The 16382-nt window shown below is 36.4% G+C and overlaps 3 protein-coding genes across 4 annotated transcripts; all 3 read left to right on the top strand.

The window, feature by feature from the left end:
* The first annotated feature begins 315 nt into the window (after positions 1 to 315).
* LOC133317908 (large ribosomal subunit protein eL39) lies at positions 316 to 934 on the top strand. The gene is made up of 3 exons (XM_061519809.1): positions 316 to 404; positions 487 to 590; positions 683 to 934. Exons 1-3 carry the CDS (start codon positions 402 to 404, stop codon positions 729 to 731), a joined length of 156 nt encoding a protein of 51 aa, XP_061375793.1. The 5' UTR covers positions 316 to 401; the 3' UTR covers positions 732 to 934.
* Positions 935 to 3880: 2946 nt separating this feature from the next.
* LOC133317874 (ATPase 8, plasma membrane-type) lies at positions 3881 to 8408 on the top strand. 2 transcript variants are annotated; one of them, XM_061519757.1, is made up of 14 exons: positions 3881 to 3931; positions 4072 to 4290; positions 4386 to 4523; positions 4629 to 4943; positions 5052 to 5378; positions 5739 to 5858; positions 5974 to 6096; positions 6216 to 6320; positions 6421 to 6730; positions 6840 to 7354; positions 7453 to 7626; positions 7725 to 7907; positions 8039 to 8205; positions 8312 to 8408. In XM_061519757.1, exons 1-14 carry the CDS (start codon positions 3881 to 3883, stop codon positions 8406 to 8408), a joined length of 2844 nt encoding a protein of 947 aa, XP_061375741.1. The 2 variants fall into 2 exon arrangements, with proteins under 2 accessions (XP_061375741.1, XP_061375742.1); XM_061519758.1 differs by having other exon boundaries at positions 6840 to 7358; positions 7457 to 7626.
* A 1909-nt stretch (positions 8409 to 10317) lies between these two features.
* LOC133317913 (uncharacterized) lies at positions 10318 to 12945 on the top strand. Its single transcript, XM_061519814.1, has 5 exons — positions 10318 to 10456; positions 10573 to 11167; positions 11760 to 12166; positions 12382 to 12480; positions 12732 to 12945. The coding sequence occupies exons 1-5, from the start codon at positions 10332 to 10334 to the stop codon at positions 12943 to 12945; spliced, it is 1440 nt and encodes a 479-aa protein (XP_061375798.1). The 5' UTR covers positions 10318 to 10331.
* The last annotated feature ends 3437 nt before the right edge of the window (positions 12946 to 16382 follow it).

Below are 16382 nucleotides of genomic sequence, written 5' to 3'. Positions count from 1 at the left end.
ACCAAAAGTAATTTTTTGTCATGAAAAGTAGTCTTCTATGTCGTTCATTGTAATTTTATGATGAGAAACAACAACTGTTTTATATTATTGTATCCAAACAGCTTAAAACATAATTTTTTAAAACCAATATTTTTTAATTATATTCAAATAACTTTTACTTCTTACGAAAAACTTTACAATTTTTTATTGTTTTTATTTTTACTGTTAGAGGGGTTAATGGACTTCTATGGGCCGAATAGTTTCGACAAGATGGGCCAAAAGCAGCTGAAAAGGTAGAACCCGGTCCAATCCACATGACACTGTAAAATAGTGCAGCTGCCATTAGAATTTAGAAGACAGGAATTAGGGTTTCATTGTGAAGCAAGTGCTGCGGCTCTCGTGTTGGATCAGCGACAGCGAAAATGGTAAGGAGAGAATGAATTGTTGTTTTGTGAATTGTTGCAAAAGCTTATCGATTCTGATCTGATATCATGATTTGATGTGTAGCCATCTCACAAGACGTTCAGGATCAAGAAGAAGCTTGCCAAGAAGATGAGGCAGAACAGGCCCATCCCTTATTGGATCCGTATGCGCACTGACAACACCATCAGGTTAGGTTACAACAACTTCCTACGAATTTCAGAGTGTTACTGTAACCTCATTCATTTACATCATACTCTTGCTGTTTTTCTTCTATGTTCAGGTATAATGCTAAGCGTAGGCACTGGCGCCGCACCAAACTCGGATTTTAATGTGGATGAACAACCTCTTCCCGAAATTCTAGGTTATTAGCGTAATCCTAAGATTGAAAGATTGTAACTTTGATCCATTTTCTGGTCTCAAAGGGATGAATATTAGGATGAGTGTTTTCCCCCTCGTTTATTTCTCACTTCACAGTAACTTTTTATTTTTATTTTATTATTAATGTGAAACAGTGATGGAGGTTTTCATGTGTTGCCGTTGTTTTGTTTAATTTCCACTTGCTATTCATATGGTTGATGAAAATCTTATATTATGGTAATCTTGAATGGTGATTGTTACCTGTTATTGCTGGTAAAAGTCTTAGCACTCAACTAGGGGATATTACCCAGTGACAGTGTATGTTTGTATGCATACATTAGTTGTGCCGCGTATGTTGTATGATTTCAACAGTAGAATTGCACGGCTGCACAGGCATGCTTACTATGAATATCTTGTTTCAAATTTGCTGACTTTGATTTCGATATCCTTGCATGTTTCATTATGCTATTAAAGTTGGTTGGTTAGATCCATTATAGTCAGGCTGGGGGAATTAGCCCTACCCATTCGTGGTATGCTACTCGTAGAAAGACCGAAGCTGGGACACAATAGAGTTTAAGCAGCCAAAAGGGTCAATTGGAGCTTTAGTGGAAGCAAGCTGCATGATTCTAGATTGTAATACCTTAAGTGATTTTAATCATAGGCGGGATGGTTTGGAGTATCTAGTGGGGAACTGTCTCTTGAAATGCCTTTAGCATCGTCTTGTTTTGTGGCAAGTGTTAGAACAGCTTATCCAATGGAGAATACTGTCTTTTATTGTTGAAGAAGCAAAGTCATTACTCCTTAGAGGACACTGAATGTTAAGGTCAAGTGTTCCACTTTTTGTAGGAATATTGATAGTTTCTTAGATCTGCACTAAAAAGACTTTTGAGTTGTTGATCGTGTCTGATATAACTACAACTGTAGTACGGACCTGGGGATCATGTAGAAAGATGGTTTTTTTGGGTTGGGTCCGTGATATGCGGAGAAAGGGATCTATTCTTTCACGCATCCGGTCGTTGCCTCAGTGATGAAGCTGTTACATCTACTGCTTTTCTCATAATGCCCTTGTAGTTACTTACTTGTGCTTTTTTTTGTTTCCGTACTATAAAGTGAGGGGTTAACATTAGAAGAAAAAGTGTGTAGGTACAAAACATTGATTAGAAGTCAATAGCTGACATCATTATAAAATACATATGCATGTGTAACAAATCATGTAGTTGTTAACATTAACTTCGATGATTTTCCAATTAATGGTTGTAATTTAAATTTTTCTCTTTAAAATGCATCTTGCTTGGAATAGCTAAATACGACACAGAAATAGGTTGAAGTCATAGTTTGGTATTTTCAACTTTTTGAACATAAATGTGACATTTCTCCAGTTTTCTATGTATATTATTTTCGAACAGATATGCGACAATAAGGTACAAGTTCAAAAGCCATGCATCTTGAACTTGAAGGTGGTCATAAAAATCTCTTGTAATTAAGTATGGGGTCTGAATTTTAGCTGTAAATAAATAATTAGGATTTTGTACGGTATTTATATTTCTGGCGTTTTTGCCTTAACTAACGTAAATGGGATTATATGACTTTTATTTAGTTACTGATTTGAAGATCAAAACGTTAATGATGTATCAAGACGTGAAAATTATGGATATACAATTTGGGAAAAAGGTGTCTCATTTTAAATGACACATTTTACATTCTTATAAAAAAGTGAAACTCAACATCTTTTAAAAAAATTTCTTTTATTCTCTTATGATTTATCTCTTTCTATTATTTAAAATGACACGATTTTATATTCTTTAAAATGATACACACTTCTCTTATACAATTTCCCCCCTAATTGAATGTGATAATCATGAAAATGACAGCAAAGGATCAACTCTAAACTTTTCAAAATTAAACCAATTATGAAATATTTAATCTTGAACTAATAACATGACGTGATGAAACTAACTTTAAATGATATTGGTGGCTTTATTTTGTTTGTTTTTTTGGATTTTATTAATGTTATGTTACATAACATTAGTTTACAACACAAACAATAATGAGGAGAGAGAAAATAAAATGACTAAAGAGAAATAAAAATATGTGGATTCCATCTCTTTAATATGTGTGTAGGAAAGTGAAGTTATCTCTTTAATATGTGTGTAGGAAAGTGAAGTTATGTTATGTAAAATAATAAACATAAAACCCTTGTTTTTTTTTTGTTTTCCTGCGCTTGTAAGACTGAAAAAAAAAAATTACATATGCCAAAAGGGACGAAAGTACGAAACTCCATATTCTTTTGGGGAGCTACGGTTTTTATGTCCATATTTTTCAGTTTTTATGTCCTCCAATTTTCAGTTTTTAAGATTTCTTCTAAACCCTTAAAATTTTGCAGTGCTTACCTACCAATGTTTTTATTCTTAGTCGGTCGTTACCATTAGATGGTACCCAAGTCATATTTGTTGAAGAGCTATCAGACCAAAGTTTGTTTACAAAAATCATTGCAAAATGACATGGTATATAATTTTGTAATGGCATTGTCAAAAGAATTTCCATTAAAATCATAATGTTACTGGTGCGAGAGAATGAGTCTATTTTATTACACAACCTGGTCAAATGATAATTCCAATTTGAAATTTGAACCACACAATATATTTACTGGTTTATGATTGGTTTGCTGAATTTGGCATGTAATAAACAACTAACAAAAATAACTGCTAGCCTGATATTCAAACAAAGAAACTAAAGTGAACACAGGTTGCAAGCAAATATGCATCTCACACGTCACCCCGGGGACTTTGGTGAACCACAAAAGCCATGCAACAAACACTCCGAAGATAATAATAGCATTCACAGGGTAACCATGCATTGCCTATTCCGTCTCCAACGTTAAGTATAAAAAGGGAAACAAGGGCCTTGAGGTTCCTGTCACCTTCCCATAGCAACATTCCTGTCTCGTTTTTTCTCCTTCTCTTTGGCTTTCTACCCTTCCAAGGCCTCTGATTGTAGGGGCCTAGAGGAAGGGGAGCTCGCAAAAGCTCCTTGAAGGAAAGGAGAAAAGAAAAAATCCCAAAGGAAAGGGAAGGTACGAAAGAGGAACTAGGACGAGACACAGTTCACCTTTCTTGACATCATGGCTTCTGACATCTCATTCGAGGACCTCAAGAACGAGAATATTGATCTTGTAAGGGAAAAAAAAAAAATCATTATTTTAAATTTATTCACTTTTTTATTTGGCATGCTTTTTTTGGTCAGCTTGTTACATATTTTTGTTCCCCCTTTCCTTGCAATGACAAGTTGTTATGTTGTATTGTATATGTGAAGGAAAACATTCCTGTTGAGGAAGTTTTTAAGCAGCTAAAATGTAGCAGAGAGGGTCTGACATCAGATGAAGGAGAAAAGAGGCTACAAGTTTTTGGCCCCAACAAGCTAGAGGAGAAAAAGGAGAGCAAGTTCCTTAAATTCTTGGGCTTTATGTGGAATCCACTATCATGGGTTATGGAGGCTGCTGCTATCATGGCCATTGCATTGGCCAATGGAGGGGTAATTATAAATCTCTCATCTCTCTTTTATGTTTATGTGTTTCATTGCTCACAATGTCTTCAATTTTATCTGACAATAACTTGTAAATATAACAGGGCAAGCCACCGGATTGGCAAGATTTCGTTGGTATTGTTGTGTTGCTCATCATCAACTCAACAATTAGTTTCATTGAGGAAAACAATGCAGGCAATGCCGCAGCAGCTTTAATGGCTGGTCTTGCACCAAAAACCAAGGTAACATAACATTTGTTTTGTTCATTCATTTTCATGCACTCCCATGCACATTTCCAATATAAATTTTAGATTCAGCGGCTAAAAAAGAAGGAACCAATTTTGTAGGTTTTGAGAGATGGAAAATGGAGTGAGGAGGAGGCAGCAATGTTGGTGCCAGGAGATTTGATCAGCATCAAGTTGGGAGATATTGTCCCAGCTGATGCCCGTCTCTTGGAGGGTGATCCCCTCAAGATTGACCAATCTGCCCTCACTGGTGAGTCATTGCCAGTCACCAAGAACCCTGGTGATGAGGTCTTCTCTGGTTCAACCTGCAAACAAGGTGAGATAGAGGCTGTTGTCATTGCCACTGGTGTCCATACCTTCTTTGGCAAGGCTGCACATCTTGTAGACAGCACCAACAATGTTGGTCACTTCCAAAAGGTACATCTTTAATTCTTTAGCTTTCAATGAGTGGTTGTTGTATACTATTGGTTTCTTAAGTGTGATAACTTTGGACTAATCTTTGGATATTTGATTGGCTTCTATTAGGTGTTGACATCCATTGGAAACTTCTGTATCTGCTCAATTGCTGTGGGAATGTTGATTGAAATTGTTGTGATGTACCCCATCCAGCAAAGGGCATACAGAGAAGGTATTGACAATTTGTTGGTTCTTCTCATTGGAGGTATCCCAATTGCCATGCCAACAGTCTTGTCTGTGACCATGGCTATTGGGTCTCACCGCCTGTCTGAGCAAGGAGCCATCACTAAGAGGATGACTGCCATTGAAGAAATGGCTGGGATGGATGTTCTCTGCAGTGACAAGACTGGAACTCTCACCCTTAACAAGCTTACTGTGGACAAGACCTTGATTGAGGTAAATGACCAATCTATAACATTTTATTTGCCCAAAACGTGATCATGAATCAACACCTTGCATTAGTGGGTCTCTTCCTGAAGACCTTTCACATACATACATCCAGATACCATGCATAGATATTTAAGATTCTCAGGTTTGGTATAATAGCTTTGATATCTAGGCACATTTGTTGTGATACCTCAGCAATTAGCAAACATATATATACATTTGCATTTATTAAAATAACCTTCTAGTTGTTTACCTAAATCAATTTTACATGCATTTAGCTTAGGAATTCAAGATTCGCTAGCATGGATTAAGATGTCTTTGCACCAAAAGCTTCCTTTTTGTTCTAAACAAGGTTGTTTGTGAATGCAGGTGTTCCCCACAGGCATGGACAAGGACAGCCTTGTCTTGTATGCTGCTAGGGCTTCTAGGGTTGAAAACCAGGATGCCATTGATGCTTCAATTGTTGGGATGTTGAGCGACCCCAAGGAGGTATCAAGATTCAAACTGACATTCTTTTTGTGAACCTTAATCTTGTCTTTTGTTAACATGAAGCATGCAAAGTGGCTAACTTTGTCAACTCTGCTCTATTATTGTGACATCTCAGGCAAGAGCAGGAATCACTGAGGTGCATTTCTTGCCCTTCAACCCAGTGGACAAGCGCACAGCTATTACCTACATTGACAGCCAAGGCAACTGGCACAGAAGCAGCAAGGGTGCTCCTGAGCAAGTAATGGATTTACCAATATGATTCAATATACACTAATATAGCATTAATAGCTATTCTTTAAATATATAAAACATGTATCTTTCTGATATTTGACTACCTACGCTTTTTTTATATATCAGATTATTGAACTCTGTGGGCTCAAGGGAGAGGCTTTGAAAAAGGCACATAGCACCATTGATCAGTTTGCTGAGCGTGGTTTGCGTTCATTGGGTGTTTCACGACAGGTGAATAAAGAATCTAATATAAGAGACTATGAATTAACTGTTAGAAAGCAAAATGAGAAAATTCTCTTACAAAACTAATGGATTTTCTTCTCTTTGACAGACTGTTTCAGAAAAGAACAAGGAGAGTGAAGGAGACTCATGGGAGTTCTTAGGCCTCTTGCCCCTCTTTGACCCTCCAAGGCATGACAGTGCTGAGACTATTCGCCGTGCTCTTGACCTTGGTGTCAATGTTAAGATGATCACTGGTGACCAACTTGCCATTGGCAAAGAAACCGGTCGCAGACTTGGAATGGGCACCAACATGTATCCTTCATCCTCCCTTCTTGGTGAGAATAAGGACCCTGCCATTGCATCAATCCCAATTGATGAACTCATTGAGAAGGCTGATGGATTTGCCGGAGTCTTCCCTGGTAATGAGTTGAATCTAATTTATGTTAAACTAGAAAAAAAGAAAAAAGAAAATTGCATAAGGCTAACACTAACTGATTTTTCATATGTGCTATATATATATATATGTAGAGCACAAGTATGAGATTGTCAAGAGGTTGCAGGACAGAAAACACATTTGTGGAATGACTGGTGATGGTGTGAATGATGCCCCAGCACTTAAGAAAGCAGACATTGGTATTGCTGTTGCTGATGCAACTGACGCTGCCAGAAGTGCCTCAGACATTGTTTTGACAGAACCCGGACTCAGTGTGATTGTTAGTGCTGTGTTAACCAGCAGGGCCATCTTCCAGAGGATGAAGAACTACACAATCTATGCTGTTTCCATCACTATTCGTATTGTGTTTGGGTTCATGCTTGTTGCTCTTATCTGGAAGTTTGACTTCTCACCTTTCATGGTCCTCATCATTGCCATCTTGAACGATGGAACCATCATGACCATCTCCAAGGATAGGGTGAAGCCATCACCTTTGCCTGACTCATGGAAGCTTAAAGAAATCTTTGCTACCGGAGTTGTTCTTGGAGCTTACATGGCCATCATCACCGTGGTGTTCTTCTATTTAGTTCATGACACAGATTTCTTCACTGTGAGTACTTCAAGCTGAAATTCTAGTAGTTGAATACACACCCCCATCATATAGAATTGTTACATGACATGCATGTATGTTTTCTCTCGTTCTTTCAGAAAGCTTTTGGTGTCAAGCCAATTGCAGACAGTGAGGATATGCTTAACTCAGCTCTCTACCTTCAAGTTAGTATCATTAGTCAAGCACTCATCTTCGTGACCAGGTCAAGGAGCTGGTCTTATGTTGAACGCCCTGGCTTTTTGCTTATTGCAGCCTTCCTTGCTGCACAGTTGGTTAGTTTCTTTCTACCATTTTGAAAACTTGTTCTCTATGAAATCATCAATGGAAATTAACATATATATGGTTTTAACTTGGCAAATGTTGAACTTAGGTGGCCACTGTCATTGCTGTGTATTGCCACTGGGGCTTTGCCAGAATCCATGGAATTGGTTGGGGTTGGGCTGGAGCAATCTGGATCTTTAGCATTGTTACCTACATTCCTCTTGATATCCTCAAGTTCATAATCCGTTTTGGATTGTCAGGAAGAGCCTGGGACAACATGCTCGAGAACAAGGTCTAGAAACAAGTTTATGACATTCTAAAAATTAACTAAACTTCCTTTGTTATTTTCTTTTCTAGTCTTTATCACTAAACTTAATTTATGGTTTCTCACTGCAATAATGCAATCATGTTGATGCATTGCAGATTGCTTTCACAACAAAGAAGGACTATGGAAAGGGTGAGAGGGAGGCTCAATGGGCCTTGGCTCAACGCACATTGCATGGTCTCGAAGTTCCAGAATCCCACAAGAACAACAACCATGAGCATTCTGAAATTGCTGACCAAGCTAGGAGACGTGCTGAGGCTGCAAGGTTCAATACACCAAACTCATAAAACTTTTTAACAGAATGCATCTAGTGAATCTGAATTTGAATCTTGTATAGTAATATATTTGTTTTGATGTATCAAAATTTTCAGGCTCAAAGAACTCCACACACTCAAGGGACATGTTGAATCTGTGGTGAAGTTGAAGGGTCTTGACATCGATACCATCCAGCAACACTACACAGTCTAAAAGCATCTAAGGAATGGAAATCTTCATAGGATGCGATCAGAGCTTAAACCTTAGTGGAAACAGATACAAGTACAACGATATATCTTGCGCTTAACACTCCCACTTTTCCCTTTAGCTCAGAGGCCACACAATTGTGTAATACTATGAAAAATTTGTTGTAGCTGGTTTTCTTTAGATGTCAGTGAATGAAGAAATAAATATAATATCATATTTGATAAATTAGAAGTTAGAAAATAAAATTTGTTTATTTTTGTTTTTTTATTTATTTTTATATATATATATATATATATATATATATATATATATGCTTTCTGCTTTCCAATTTCTGTCATTGTGAAGCTTGTAACTTTCATGCAATCAGTTATGGTTTAAAAACATTCCGATACGCCAATTTAAAAAAAAAAAAAAAATCTATATGTTGACACATTTTAATATTAAATAGTATTTATAATATATGTGATGTATATTACTTTCATATTCAATAACATAACCAAAAAATAAACAAAATTGATTATATCCGTTGATTTAGTAAATAAATAAATAAATAAAAGTAAATAAATTATTTTCAACAATTTTATTAGACTAAAAGAAAGTAAAATAATAGAATATTCATAAAAAATCATAAGTTTAATAGACTACATTAAAATAAACAGAAAAATATTGCTAGAAGATAAGTTATCTCTATTTACTTTTAAAACGACATCGTTTTGGGATTAAAAAATTAAAAAATTATAATTATAAATACTATAATAACCCTGAAATAAATTAAAATTATAAAAATACTATAATTTTTTTCCTCGAAACGACGTCGTATTGAGCTTATTGCAAATAACTTATCTGCAATAACTGCAGAAAAACGAACCCTAAAATAAAAGTTCAATTATTTTTAATTAATGGAACATTTTCATCTTCGCCAACTTTATGAGAACTATCATCTCAAGCTTGGTGAGTGAATTATTTGGGTGTTGTTCAATTTGAATAAATTTAGGGATTTAATTTAAAACGAAGGAAGAAATAATTTTATCTTTTTGAATCGTTGTAACAATTTCCTTCGCTCTATTTAGTTTGAGTTTTCACAAATTATTTATATTTTAATTTTTATTATATGTATATTTTTATAAAATTGTGATTTTTTAAATTATAAAATTGTGATTTTATTTAAAAAAATGTTATTTGACCATGTCTAACTCGCTAAAAAACGCGTGTCGAATTTGTCAAAGTATCCAAAATCATTGATCGGGTGGAGGACACGTATTAGGAGCGTATTGTCGAACACTGACTCTTCTGTTTTAACATGTTTGTGCTTTTTAAATTGGGTTTTATAAGAGTTATGTTGTAGGAAAAGTGATTGTATAATGTTATAGAGATTCATTTTGCGTACCTTAATTTTTTATTTATTTTTTTGTTTTAAAAAGTGTGTGTCCCACAAAATATTGTGAGTGTAGGAAAATTAATTGTGTTATCTTAAAGGATAAAACGAAAATCCTTTTAAATTATGGAATAATTGTAATGAAGGAATAAAAATTAAATTTTTTTATCAAATTTTTTAAAAATAAAACTTATATCAGCTCGTTGACAAAAAAGGAATTAAAAAAAGGGCAAATCATTTGTGCATCTGTGGCATAAAATATTTTTGTCATACAGACACAAAATAAGAGTGGGTTCCGTGTTAGTATCTCTCTCTTCTTTAGGGTTTCTTTCTCTCATGCATAAATGATTTTCTGTTAAAATAAAATAAAATTTAGCCACGGTGGTAATCTAATCGAATGAAATAGGAAAGGATATGAATTTCCTTTCCCGCGAGTCTCAGTTCCCGCCAAAACCACCTTCCCATACATAATAATTATATACAAAAAAATATAAATAAAATTGGAAAACAAAACCTGAACAGTGATTCGAAATCCCTAGCTTTCTCTCTCTTCAATGGCGACTCAGCAAGTTAGTGAGTACGAACGCAAGCGACTCGACAATATTCGCCGCAATGATGAAATGATGGCTGCCCTCAAACTCCGTTCCAAAGCCACCGAACTACTCTCCAAGCGTCCAAGGTTTTCTTCTTCCTCTTCTTCTTCTTCTCTCTGTGTTTTCACTTTTCAACTGTGAATTATACATTGTAATTAAACATTCATAAGTGTTGTTGATGAATGGCATTGGCAATTGGCAGGGTTGGAACCAAATCGCACATTGTGAAATCCGAAAAGAAACCCAAAACCGAAACCCCAGTGGTGATTAGGCGCTCCCTGCGCACGAGGGGTATCCCACCTGATTCCAAAGGTTTAGATGCAGATGCTGTGGATTTCAACTCTCTCACTAACAAATCTCCCACCAAAATCGAACCTTCCGTGAAAAGTTTTGGTCCTCTTCCCATGACTGATGCTTATAGAGGCGCTTGCTCTGATCGTTCCTTCGTTGAAGCACTTGTTGGTATGGGCAATGAGGAAGCTCAATCCCCTGAACAATTTGGTAGTTGCATAGAGAGGGAATTTTTTAATGATGCAAGTGTAGAAAAGAGGAAGGGGGAAATTGAGGCTTTTAAGTTGGAATCTCTGTCTTTGGATCCCGATAATATAGCACGTGTTGTTCCTGGAAGGATAACTAATGTGAGGTTTTTTCCTTCCAGTAGTGTGAAGATGATTGTTGCGGGCAACAAGTATGGGGATATTGGATTCATGAATGTTGGAGAAAGTGAGGTTTATTTATACCATCCCCATGAGGCTCCCATTTCAGGGATCTTGGTTCAACCACATTGCTTGTCCAAAGTATGATGCTGTATCTGAACTCTGAACAATTACCGTCTATTTGTCAAGTTTCTTTTAATTATAAGCAATCCAGAGACTCAAAAAAAGCAACTGCATAACATTATGACTTTGCAATTATTTTCTGACATGGTTAAATTTTACACTCATTTGGATGTAGAGGAAGTGCAGTCTTTTGGTCTTACTGCAATGGATAGATAATGCACGTAAACAGTGTTTCTCTAGCATGATTTTGATAAATGGGTATTTTCCTTTATTTTTCCCTCTCACATCTAAATCACTGCACTTGCTTTGTAATTTTTTCTTTTAGCTATTTTCAGGAGTCCAGTGGGTAATCAAAAAGTGTGAATGTAATTTAAAATTTAAAATTACAGTGAACTATCGTCTTCTGAAGCTTATTTGGTTGAATCAATTGTTACATTTATGATTTACCCTGTGCCCGAACCCAGACAAAATTCTGGTTGAATTAATTTGTGCCTTCAACTCATTGTATTGTAGATAAATCAATCAACATTCCGCCTCTTTATTTTATCAGCTTTACATTTTGTCAGTTGCAGAATTTGTCTGATGCTATGATCAATGATTTTATATGCAGATATACACTAGTTGTTATGATGGATTGGTTCGGCTAATGGATGCTGAGAAGGAAATGTTTGATCTGGTATTTAATAGTGATGAATGCATATATACTCTCTCTCAACCAAAAAATGAGGCAAACTGCCTATACTTTGGTGAGGGTCGTGGAGGTTTGACTATTTGGGATAACAGGATTGGTAAATGTTCGTCGAATTGGGTTTTACATGAAGATAGGATAAATACAATAGATTTCAACTGTGAAAACCCTCACATTGTAGCTACTAGTTCCTCTGATGGAACTGCCTGCACCTGGGATTTGAGATATACTGATGGGGGTAAGCTCACCGCCTTGAAGACATTTACCCACAAAAGGGCCGTACAATCTGCTTACTTCTCTCCTTCTGGATGTAGCCTGGCAACTACAAGGTATGGAGCTTGTTCCATTCTAAATATTACCATTTTTGCAAACTGAAAGTTAGGTATAGTGTGAGTATGCTTACTTGCGGGGTCTTTTATTTATCATTTTCACTAACTTTAGTTCAACATGTTAAACTTGATTCCAATTTATCCTCAATTGTATTAAACCTTGTTTTACCTAATTCTAATTTTTATTGGATGGGGATTTTATAATCTTGATGTAGCACGGACAACACAATTGGTATATACAGTGGAGTGAACTTGGAGGTTGCAGCTACTACATATCATAACAATCAGACTGGCAGATGGATTTCTTCTTTCAGGTATGGTTTTTTGGGAAGTCTCAGAAGCTGTGGAACTTAAACTCTAAACTCTTTAGAGCTGATTTTTACATTTTAATCAAGCTTTCACTCTTCATACGTAAAATTGAATTTATTTGATCAGCATAATCTGAAACTTCTTGTAGTTATGATATGAATTTGTGTTGCACTACAAACTTATTGATACCTAATACATTGCCAACTTATCGTAAAAAACCAAGTTGACTTTTGTGAGCTTGATTTTGTGGTAGCAGAGCAATATGGGGTTGGGATGACTCGTATATCTTCGTTGGAAATATGAAAAGAGGAGTTGATGTTGTCTCAGCAGTTCGAAGGGAAACAGTTATGACTCTAGAGAGCCCTCACATATCTGCCATTCCATGTAGATTCGATGCTCACCCTTACGAGGTTGGGACGCTAGCAGGAGCTACAAGTGGAGGCCAGGTCTATATTTGGACATCGCGCTAGCATGTTTATTCAATTATGTACTTCTGTTATATGCAGTCAATTGAAACGTTTTAGTTTCCTATATCCAGGCTGCTTACACGTAAAGTCTCTATAAGCAGAGTTTCCTGTATACGTTTTAGTTTCCTGTATTTACCTTATATAACCTTCACTTTTTTAGTCTCACCAAGCTATTATTACTCATGATTTGTGAATTATGATCACTTATACACCTGATATACTCACGCACCCGTTTAGAACTAAGTCCTTATTGTTGCAATTAAGACTTGTACATTTGGTTTATGTAACATCCCCTGTAAGGATACTTGTTTCATCTTATTTATTTTCTGAATTACATAACTACACGTATATTATATAGTAATATGAAGTATGAACCATTCAAATAAATATAACAAAAATATATATTTTCTAGCTAAATTACTGAATAAGTGATTATTATAATATTTTGTATATGTAACTTGGATATATTAAGTAATTATTCAAATATCTACATTTTATATTTGAAAATACATATTTAATGAGATATTTAATAAGTGTAGATACTAGTGAAAAAAGGTTTTCATAAGTGTACTATTTAAAAAAATTCTTCTATATATATCAGGACAAATTCATAATACTTTGAAATATTTGAAAAATATCAAATTAACTACATTATATTCTTGTCATCACATAAGAAATTTTTTATAAGCATAAACCCGAAATATTTCATGGAAGGGCACCCTTTGCCTCATAAAGTCTAAGAACCCAATTTCTTGACCTGGTTTATCTTAGGAACCTAGTTTCTTGCATATGCAGATTATCTTCTAGAAGAATCTCATTTCTTAGGATTCCATTTTCATTTAGACAAAAATGATATATGTAACACCTCGTTCTAGAACCAGTTTGTTAACATCGCATTATGATATTAAGAGCAGTTTAAATCACACGGGTTCAATTAAAATCCGGTTAAATTTTTCATTTTAAAACATGCCGAAATTATAATGCCCAATCGCGTGATCATAACCATGTTACATTGCGGAATAAAATAAATTAAGTTTAACATCATACTCTTATATCCTTAGACCAAATGTTATTAAAGGTCTTCTCCTAATCATTAGCTACGCGTGGCTTCGTTTGGAGCACTGCAGCCCAAGTTATGACAATTTGAAGCAACACAAGAGGGTGTTGGACACAGGCCCCGCGCGCTTCAGCGCGCTACCGGGCGCTCAAGCGCGCGTTATCGGGCGCTAAAGCCTCCATCTGGGCGCTTAAGCACGCGGAGGCAGAAAGCATCAGGTCTTTCAGTATAAATGGGCGCTTAAGCGTGCACCAGGGCGCTCAAGCGCGATTTCCTGGGCGCTTAAGCCCCCATTTGGGACGTTTTAGCGCGCAAAGGCAGAAGCATCTCCTCCTTCAGTGGCTAAGGGCGCTCAAGCGCGAACCAGGGCGCTCAAGCGCGCAACCCTGGGCGCTTAAGCCCCCACTCGAGGCGCTCCAACGCGAGGAGGCAGTGAGCATGGGCTCTCACAGGGGCAGCAGGGCGCTTGAGCGCGCTGCCAGGGAATTCACCCCCTCTCATTTCTCAAGACCAAAACTAGGGGAAAAGGGCATCCTCATGAGCCTCAATGGTTCATGCCTCTAAACTTAACCCTAGCACTTATCCAACCTCTCTTCATGAATTATACTAAAATTTGGGCAGCATAACCTTTGTTTTCTCAACAATTCCCAATTTAGAACTAGGTACCTAATATAATTTCCAGCTCAACAATCCAATATTCATCATGCATTCGTAACCTTGAAGTAAATAGCATTAATACAAGTTTAATTACATAACGGGGAACTTAGCTACAAAAGGCTATGATCATCCCTTGGCTCTCATCAACAAAAGAGATATTCAATGGCATGATCATAGGCTAAGTCCATCAAATATAACGAGTTATACATACGTCAATGTTATCAATGATCAATCCTATACATGTAAATCTACAAATGACATGTATAATATCAAAAGACAGAATCATCATGCATCACTACTAGTCCAAGTATGGCCACTTTCCACTGGTGGCTCCTGCAGCATCCTTACCTCAAAGGGGGTCCCCACAACACGGGGTAAAATATACGAATATATCTAGTAAACCAGGGGTCCTTGGAGCATCTCTCCACCCCACAGTTCCATATCAGTGTAATAGCAATAACAATAATAATGCAGTAAATACATATCTATGCAAAGTGCAATAACATCTCCAGGAGAAATACCTCGAGCTCTCAAGCTGTCCTAAGGAAACTCAGATGCAAATAGTCCTACTGGCTAGCTAAACTACCAAGTATGATTTACGCATCGTCATGCAACATACCACATAGGGAAACACCATCCTATGCCACACCAAATGCATACACATACGTATAACAAAGCATTACACTATTTCATTGCATTTATATACACTATAATTACCACTACCCTTTCAGGGCTTGGTGGAACAATCAAGGGAATTTATAATAGCCCTAACCTAATTAATTAGCAAATTACATGTAATTAAATAATTAAGCATGTTTTAGTGAGTAAAATTAAGTATAATGCTTAATTAAATGAATCTGAGTCACTTTGAAGTTAAAAAGTGTACTCAGTGAAAATTAAGGGGTATAAATGGGTACTGGCAAAAGTACCCAAAATATAGAAATAAAAATATTAATATTCCTAGAATAATATTCCAGACTTTTGGGTAAAGTTTGGTAATTATTGGAGTTAAATATATAGACGAACCAATACCCACTTGATTCCACTTAACTAATGTTAAGTGGCCAAAGCAAATAGAAACCCATTTCCCACCCCATTTTCCCGTCGCCAGCATCAGAGAAAAGAAGAAAGGAAGAAGAAGGAGAAGGAGGGAAAGGGAGGAAGAGAGAGAGAGAGAGAGAGAGAGAGAGAGCTAATCTCAACCATTTTGAGTGATTCCAAAGCCTAAACCACTCCAAATCTTCCCCTCTTTCATAATCCTAGCTTGGTTTTGAGTGGGGAGCATTGTGGAGAGGGATATTGCTCCTCAAAAATTCGGCCCTTTGGAGAAATTTGGGGTTTTGAGTGCTTCAACCTCCATTGAAGCTTGAGGAGCCATCAATCCTTGGTTGTGTGACCATTGGTGGTAAGATTCTAACCCTTGAACCTCATGATTCCTTGAAATTTGCATGAGTTAGGGTTTATGAATAGTGTTTAGGGATTTTGATGAAATGTTGTTAAAATTAGCTATGTTCTAGGAAGAATGGAGCTTAGAGCATGTTGTGAAAAATGCTAGGAACGACATTTAATCGGTGAAAATGAGCTTAGATAGCTAAATGAGTATACTTGTAAAATGGCAAGAATATGATGCTTGATATTGGATTTCTTGCATTGTTAATAAATGGTTTGGCTTGGTTGATTGATGATTGTGTCCTAATGATGTCTAGGATTGAGACATTTGGACCGA

This window comes from Gastrolobium bilobum, unplaced genomic scaffold (assembly GCF_033153095.1).
Source record: "Gastrolobium bilobum isolate Gb01-03AN ecotype WA unplaced genomic scaffold, APGP_CSIRO_Gbil_v1 utg3966, whole genome shotgun sequence".
Taxonomy (NCBI): Eukaryota; Viridiplantae; Streptophyta; class Magnoliopsida; order Fabales; family Fabaceae; genus Gastrolobium; species Gastrolobium bilobum.
Note: the sequence above shows the minus strand (reverse complement) of the source record. Positions and strands in the feature narration are given on the sequence as shown.

What these genes read in the sequence shown, in the direction of transcription:
- LOC133317908 (XM_061519809.1), top strand. An exon ending in CGCACTGACAACACCATCAG is followed by an intron (nt 591 to 682) that starts GTTAGGTTACAA and finishes TTCTATGTTCAG; the next exon opens with GTATAATGCTAAGCGTAGGC.
- LOC133317874 (XM_061519757.1), top strand. Translation starts at nt 3,881, where the DNA reads ATGGCTTCTGACATCTCATTCGAGGACCTCAAGAACGAGAATATTGAT. An exon ending in ATGACACAGATTTCTTCACT is followed by an intron (nt 7,355 to 7,452) that starts GTGAGTACTTCA and finishes TCGTTCTTTCAG; the next exon opens with AAAGCTTTTGGTGTCAAGCC. An exon ending in AGACGTGCTGAGGCTGCAAG is followed by an intron (nt 8,206 to 8,311) that starts GTTCAATACACC and finishes CAAAATTTTCAG; the next exon opens with GCTCAAAGAACTCCACACAC.
- LOC133317913 (XM_061519814.1), top strand. Translation starts at nt 10,332, where the DNA reads ATGGCGACTCAGCAAGTTAGTGAGTACGAACGCAAGCGACTCGACAAT. An exon ending in TGTAGCCTGGCAACTACAAG is followed by an intron (nt 12,167 to 12,381) that starts GTATGGAGCTTG and finishes ATCTTGATGTAG; the next exon opens with CACGGACAACACAATTGGTA. An exon ending in AGATGGATTTCTTCTTTCAG is followed by an intron (nt 12,481 to 12,731) that starts GTATGGTTTTTT and finishes TTGTGGTAGCAG; the next exon opens with AGCAATATGGGGTTGGGATG.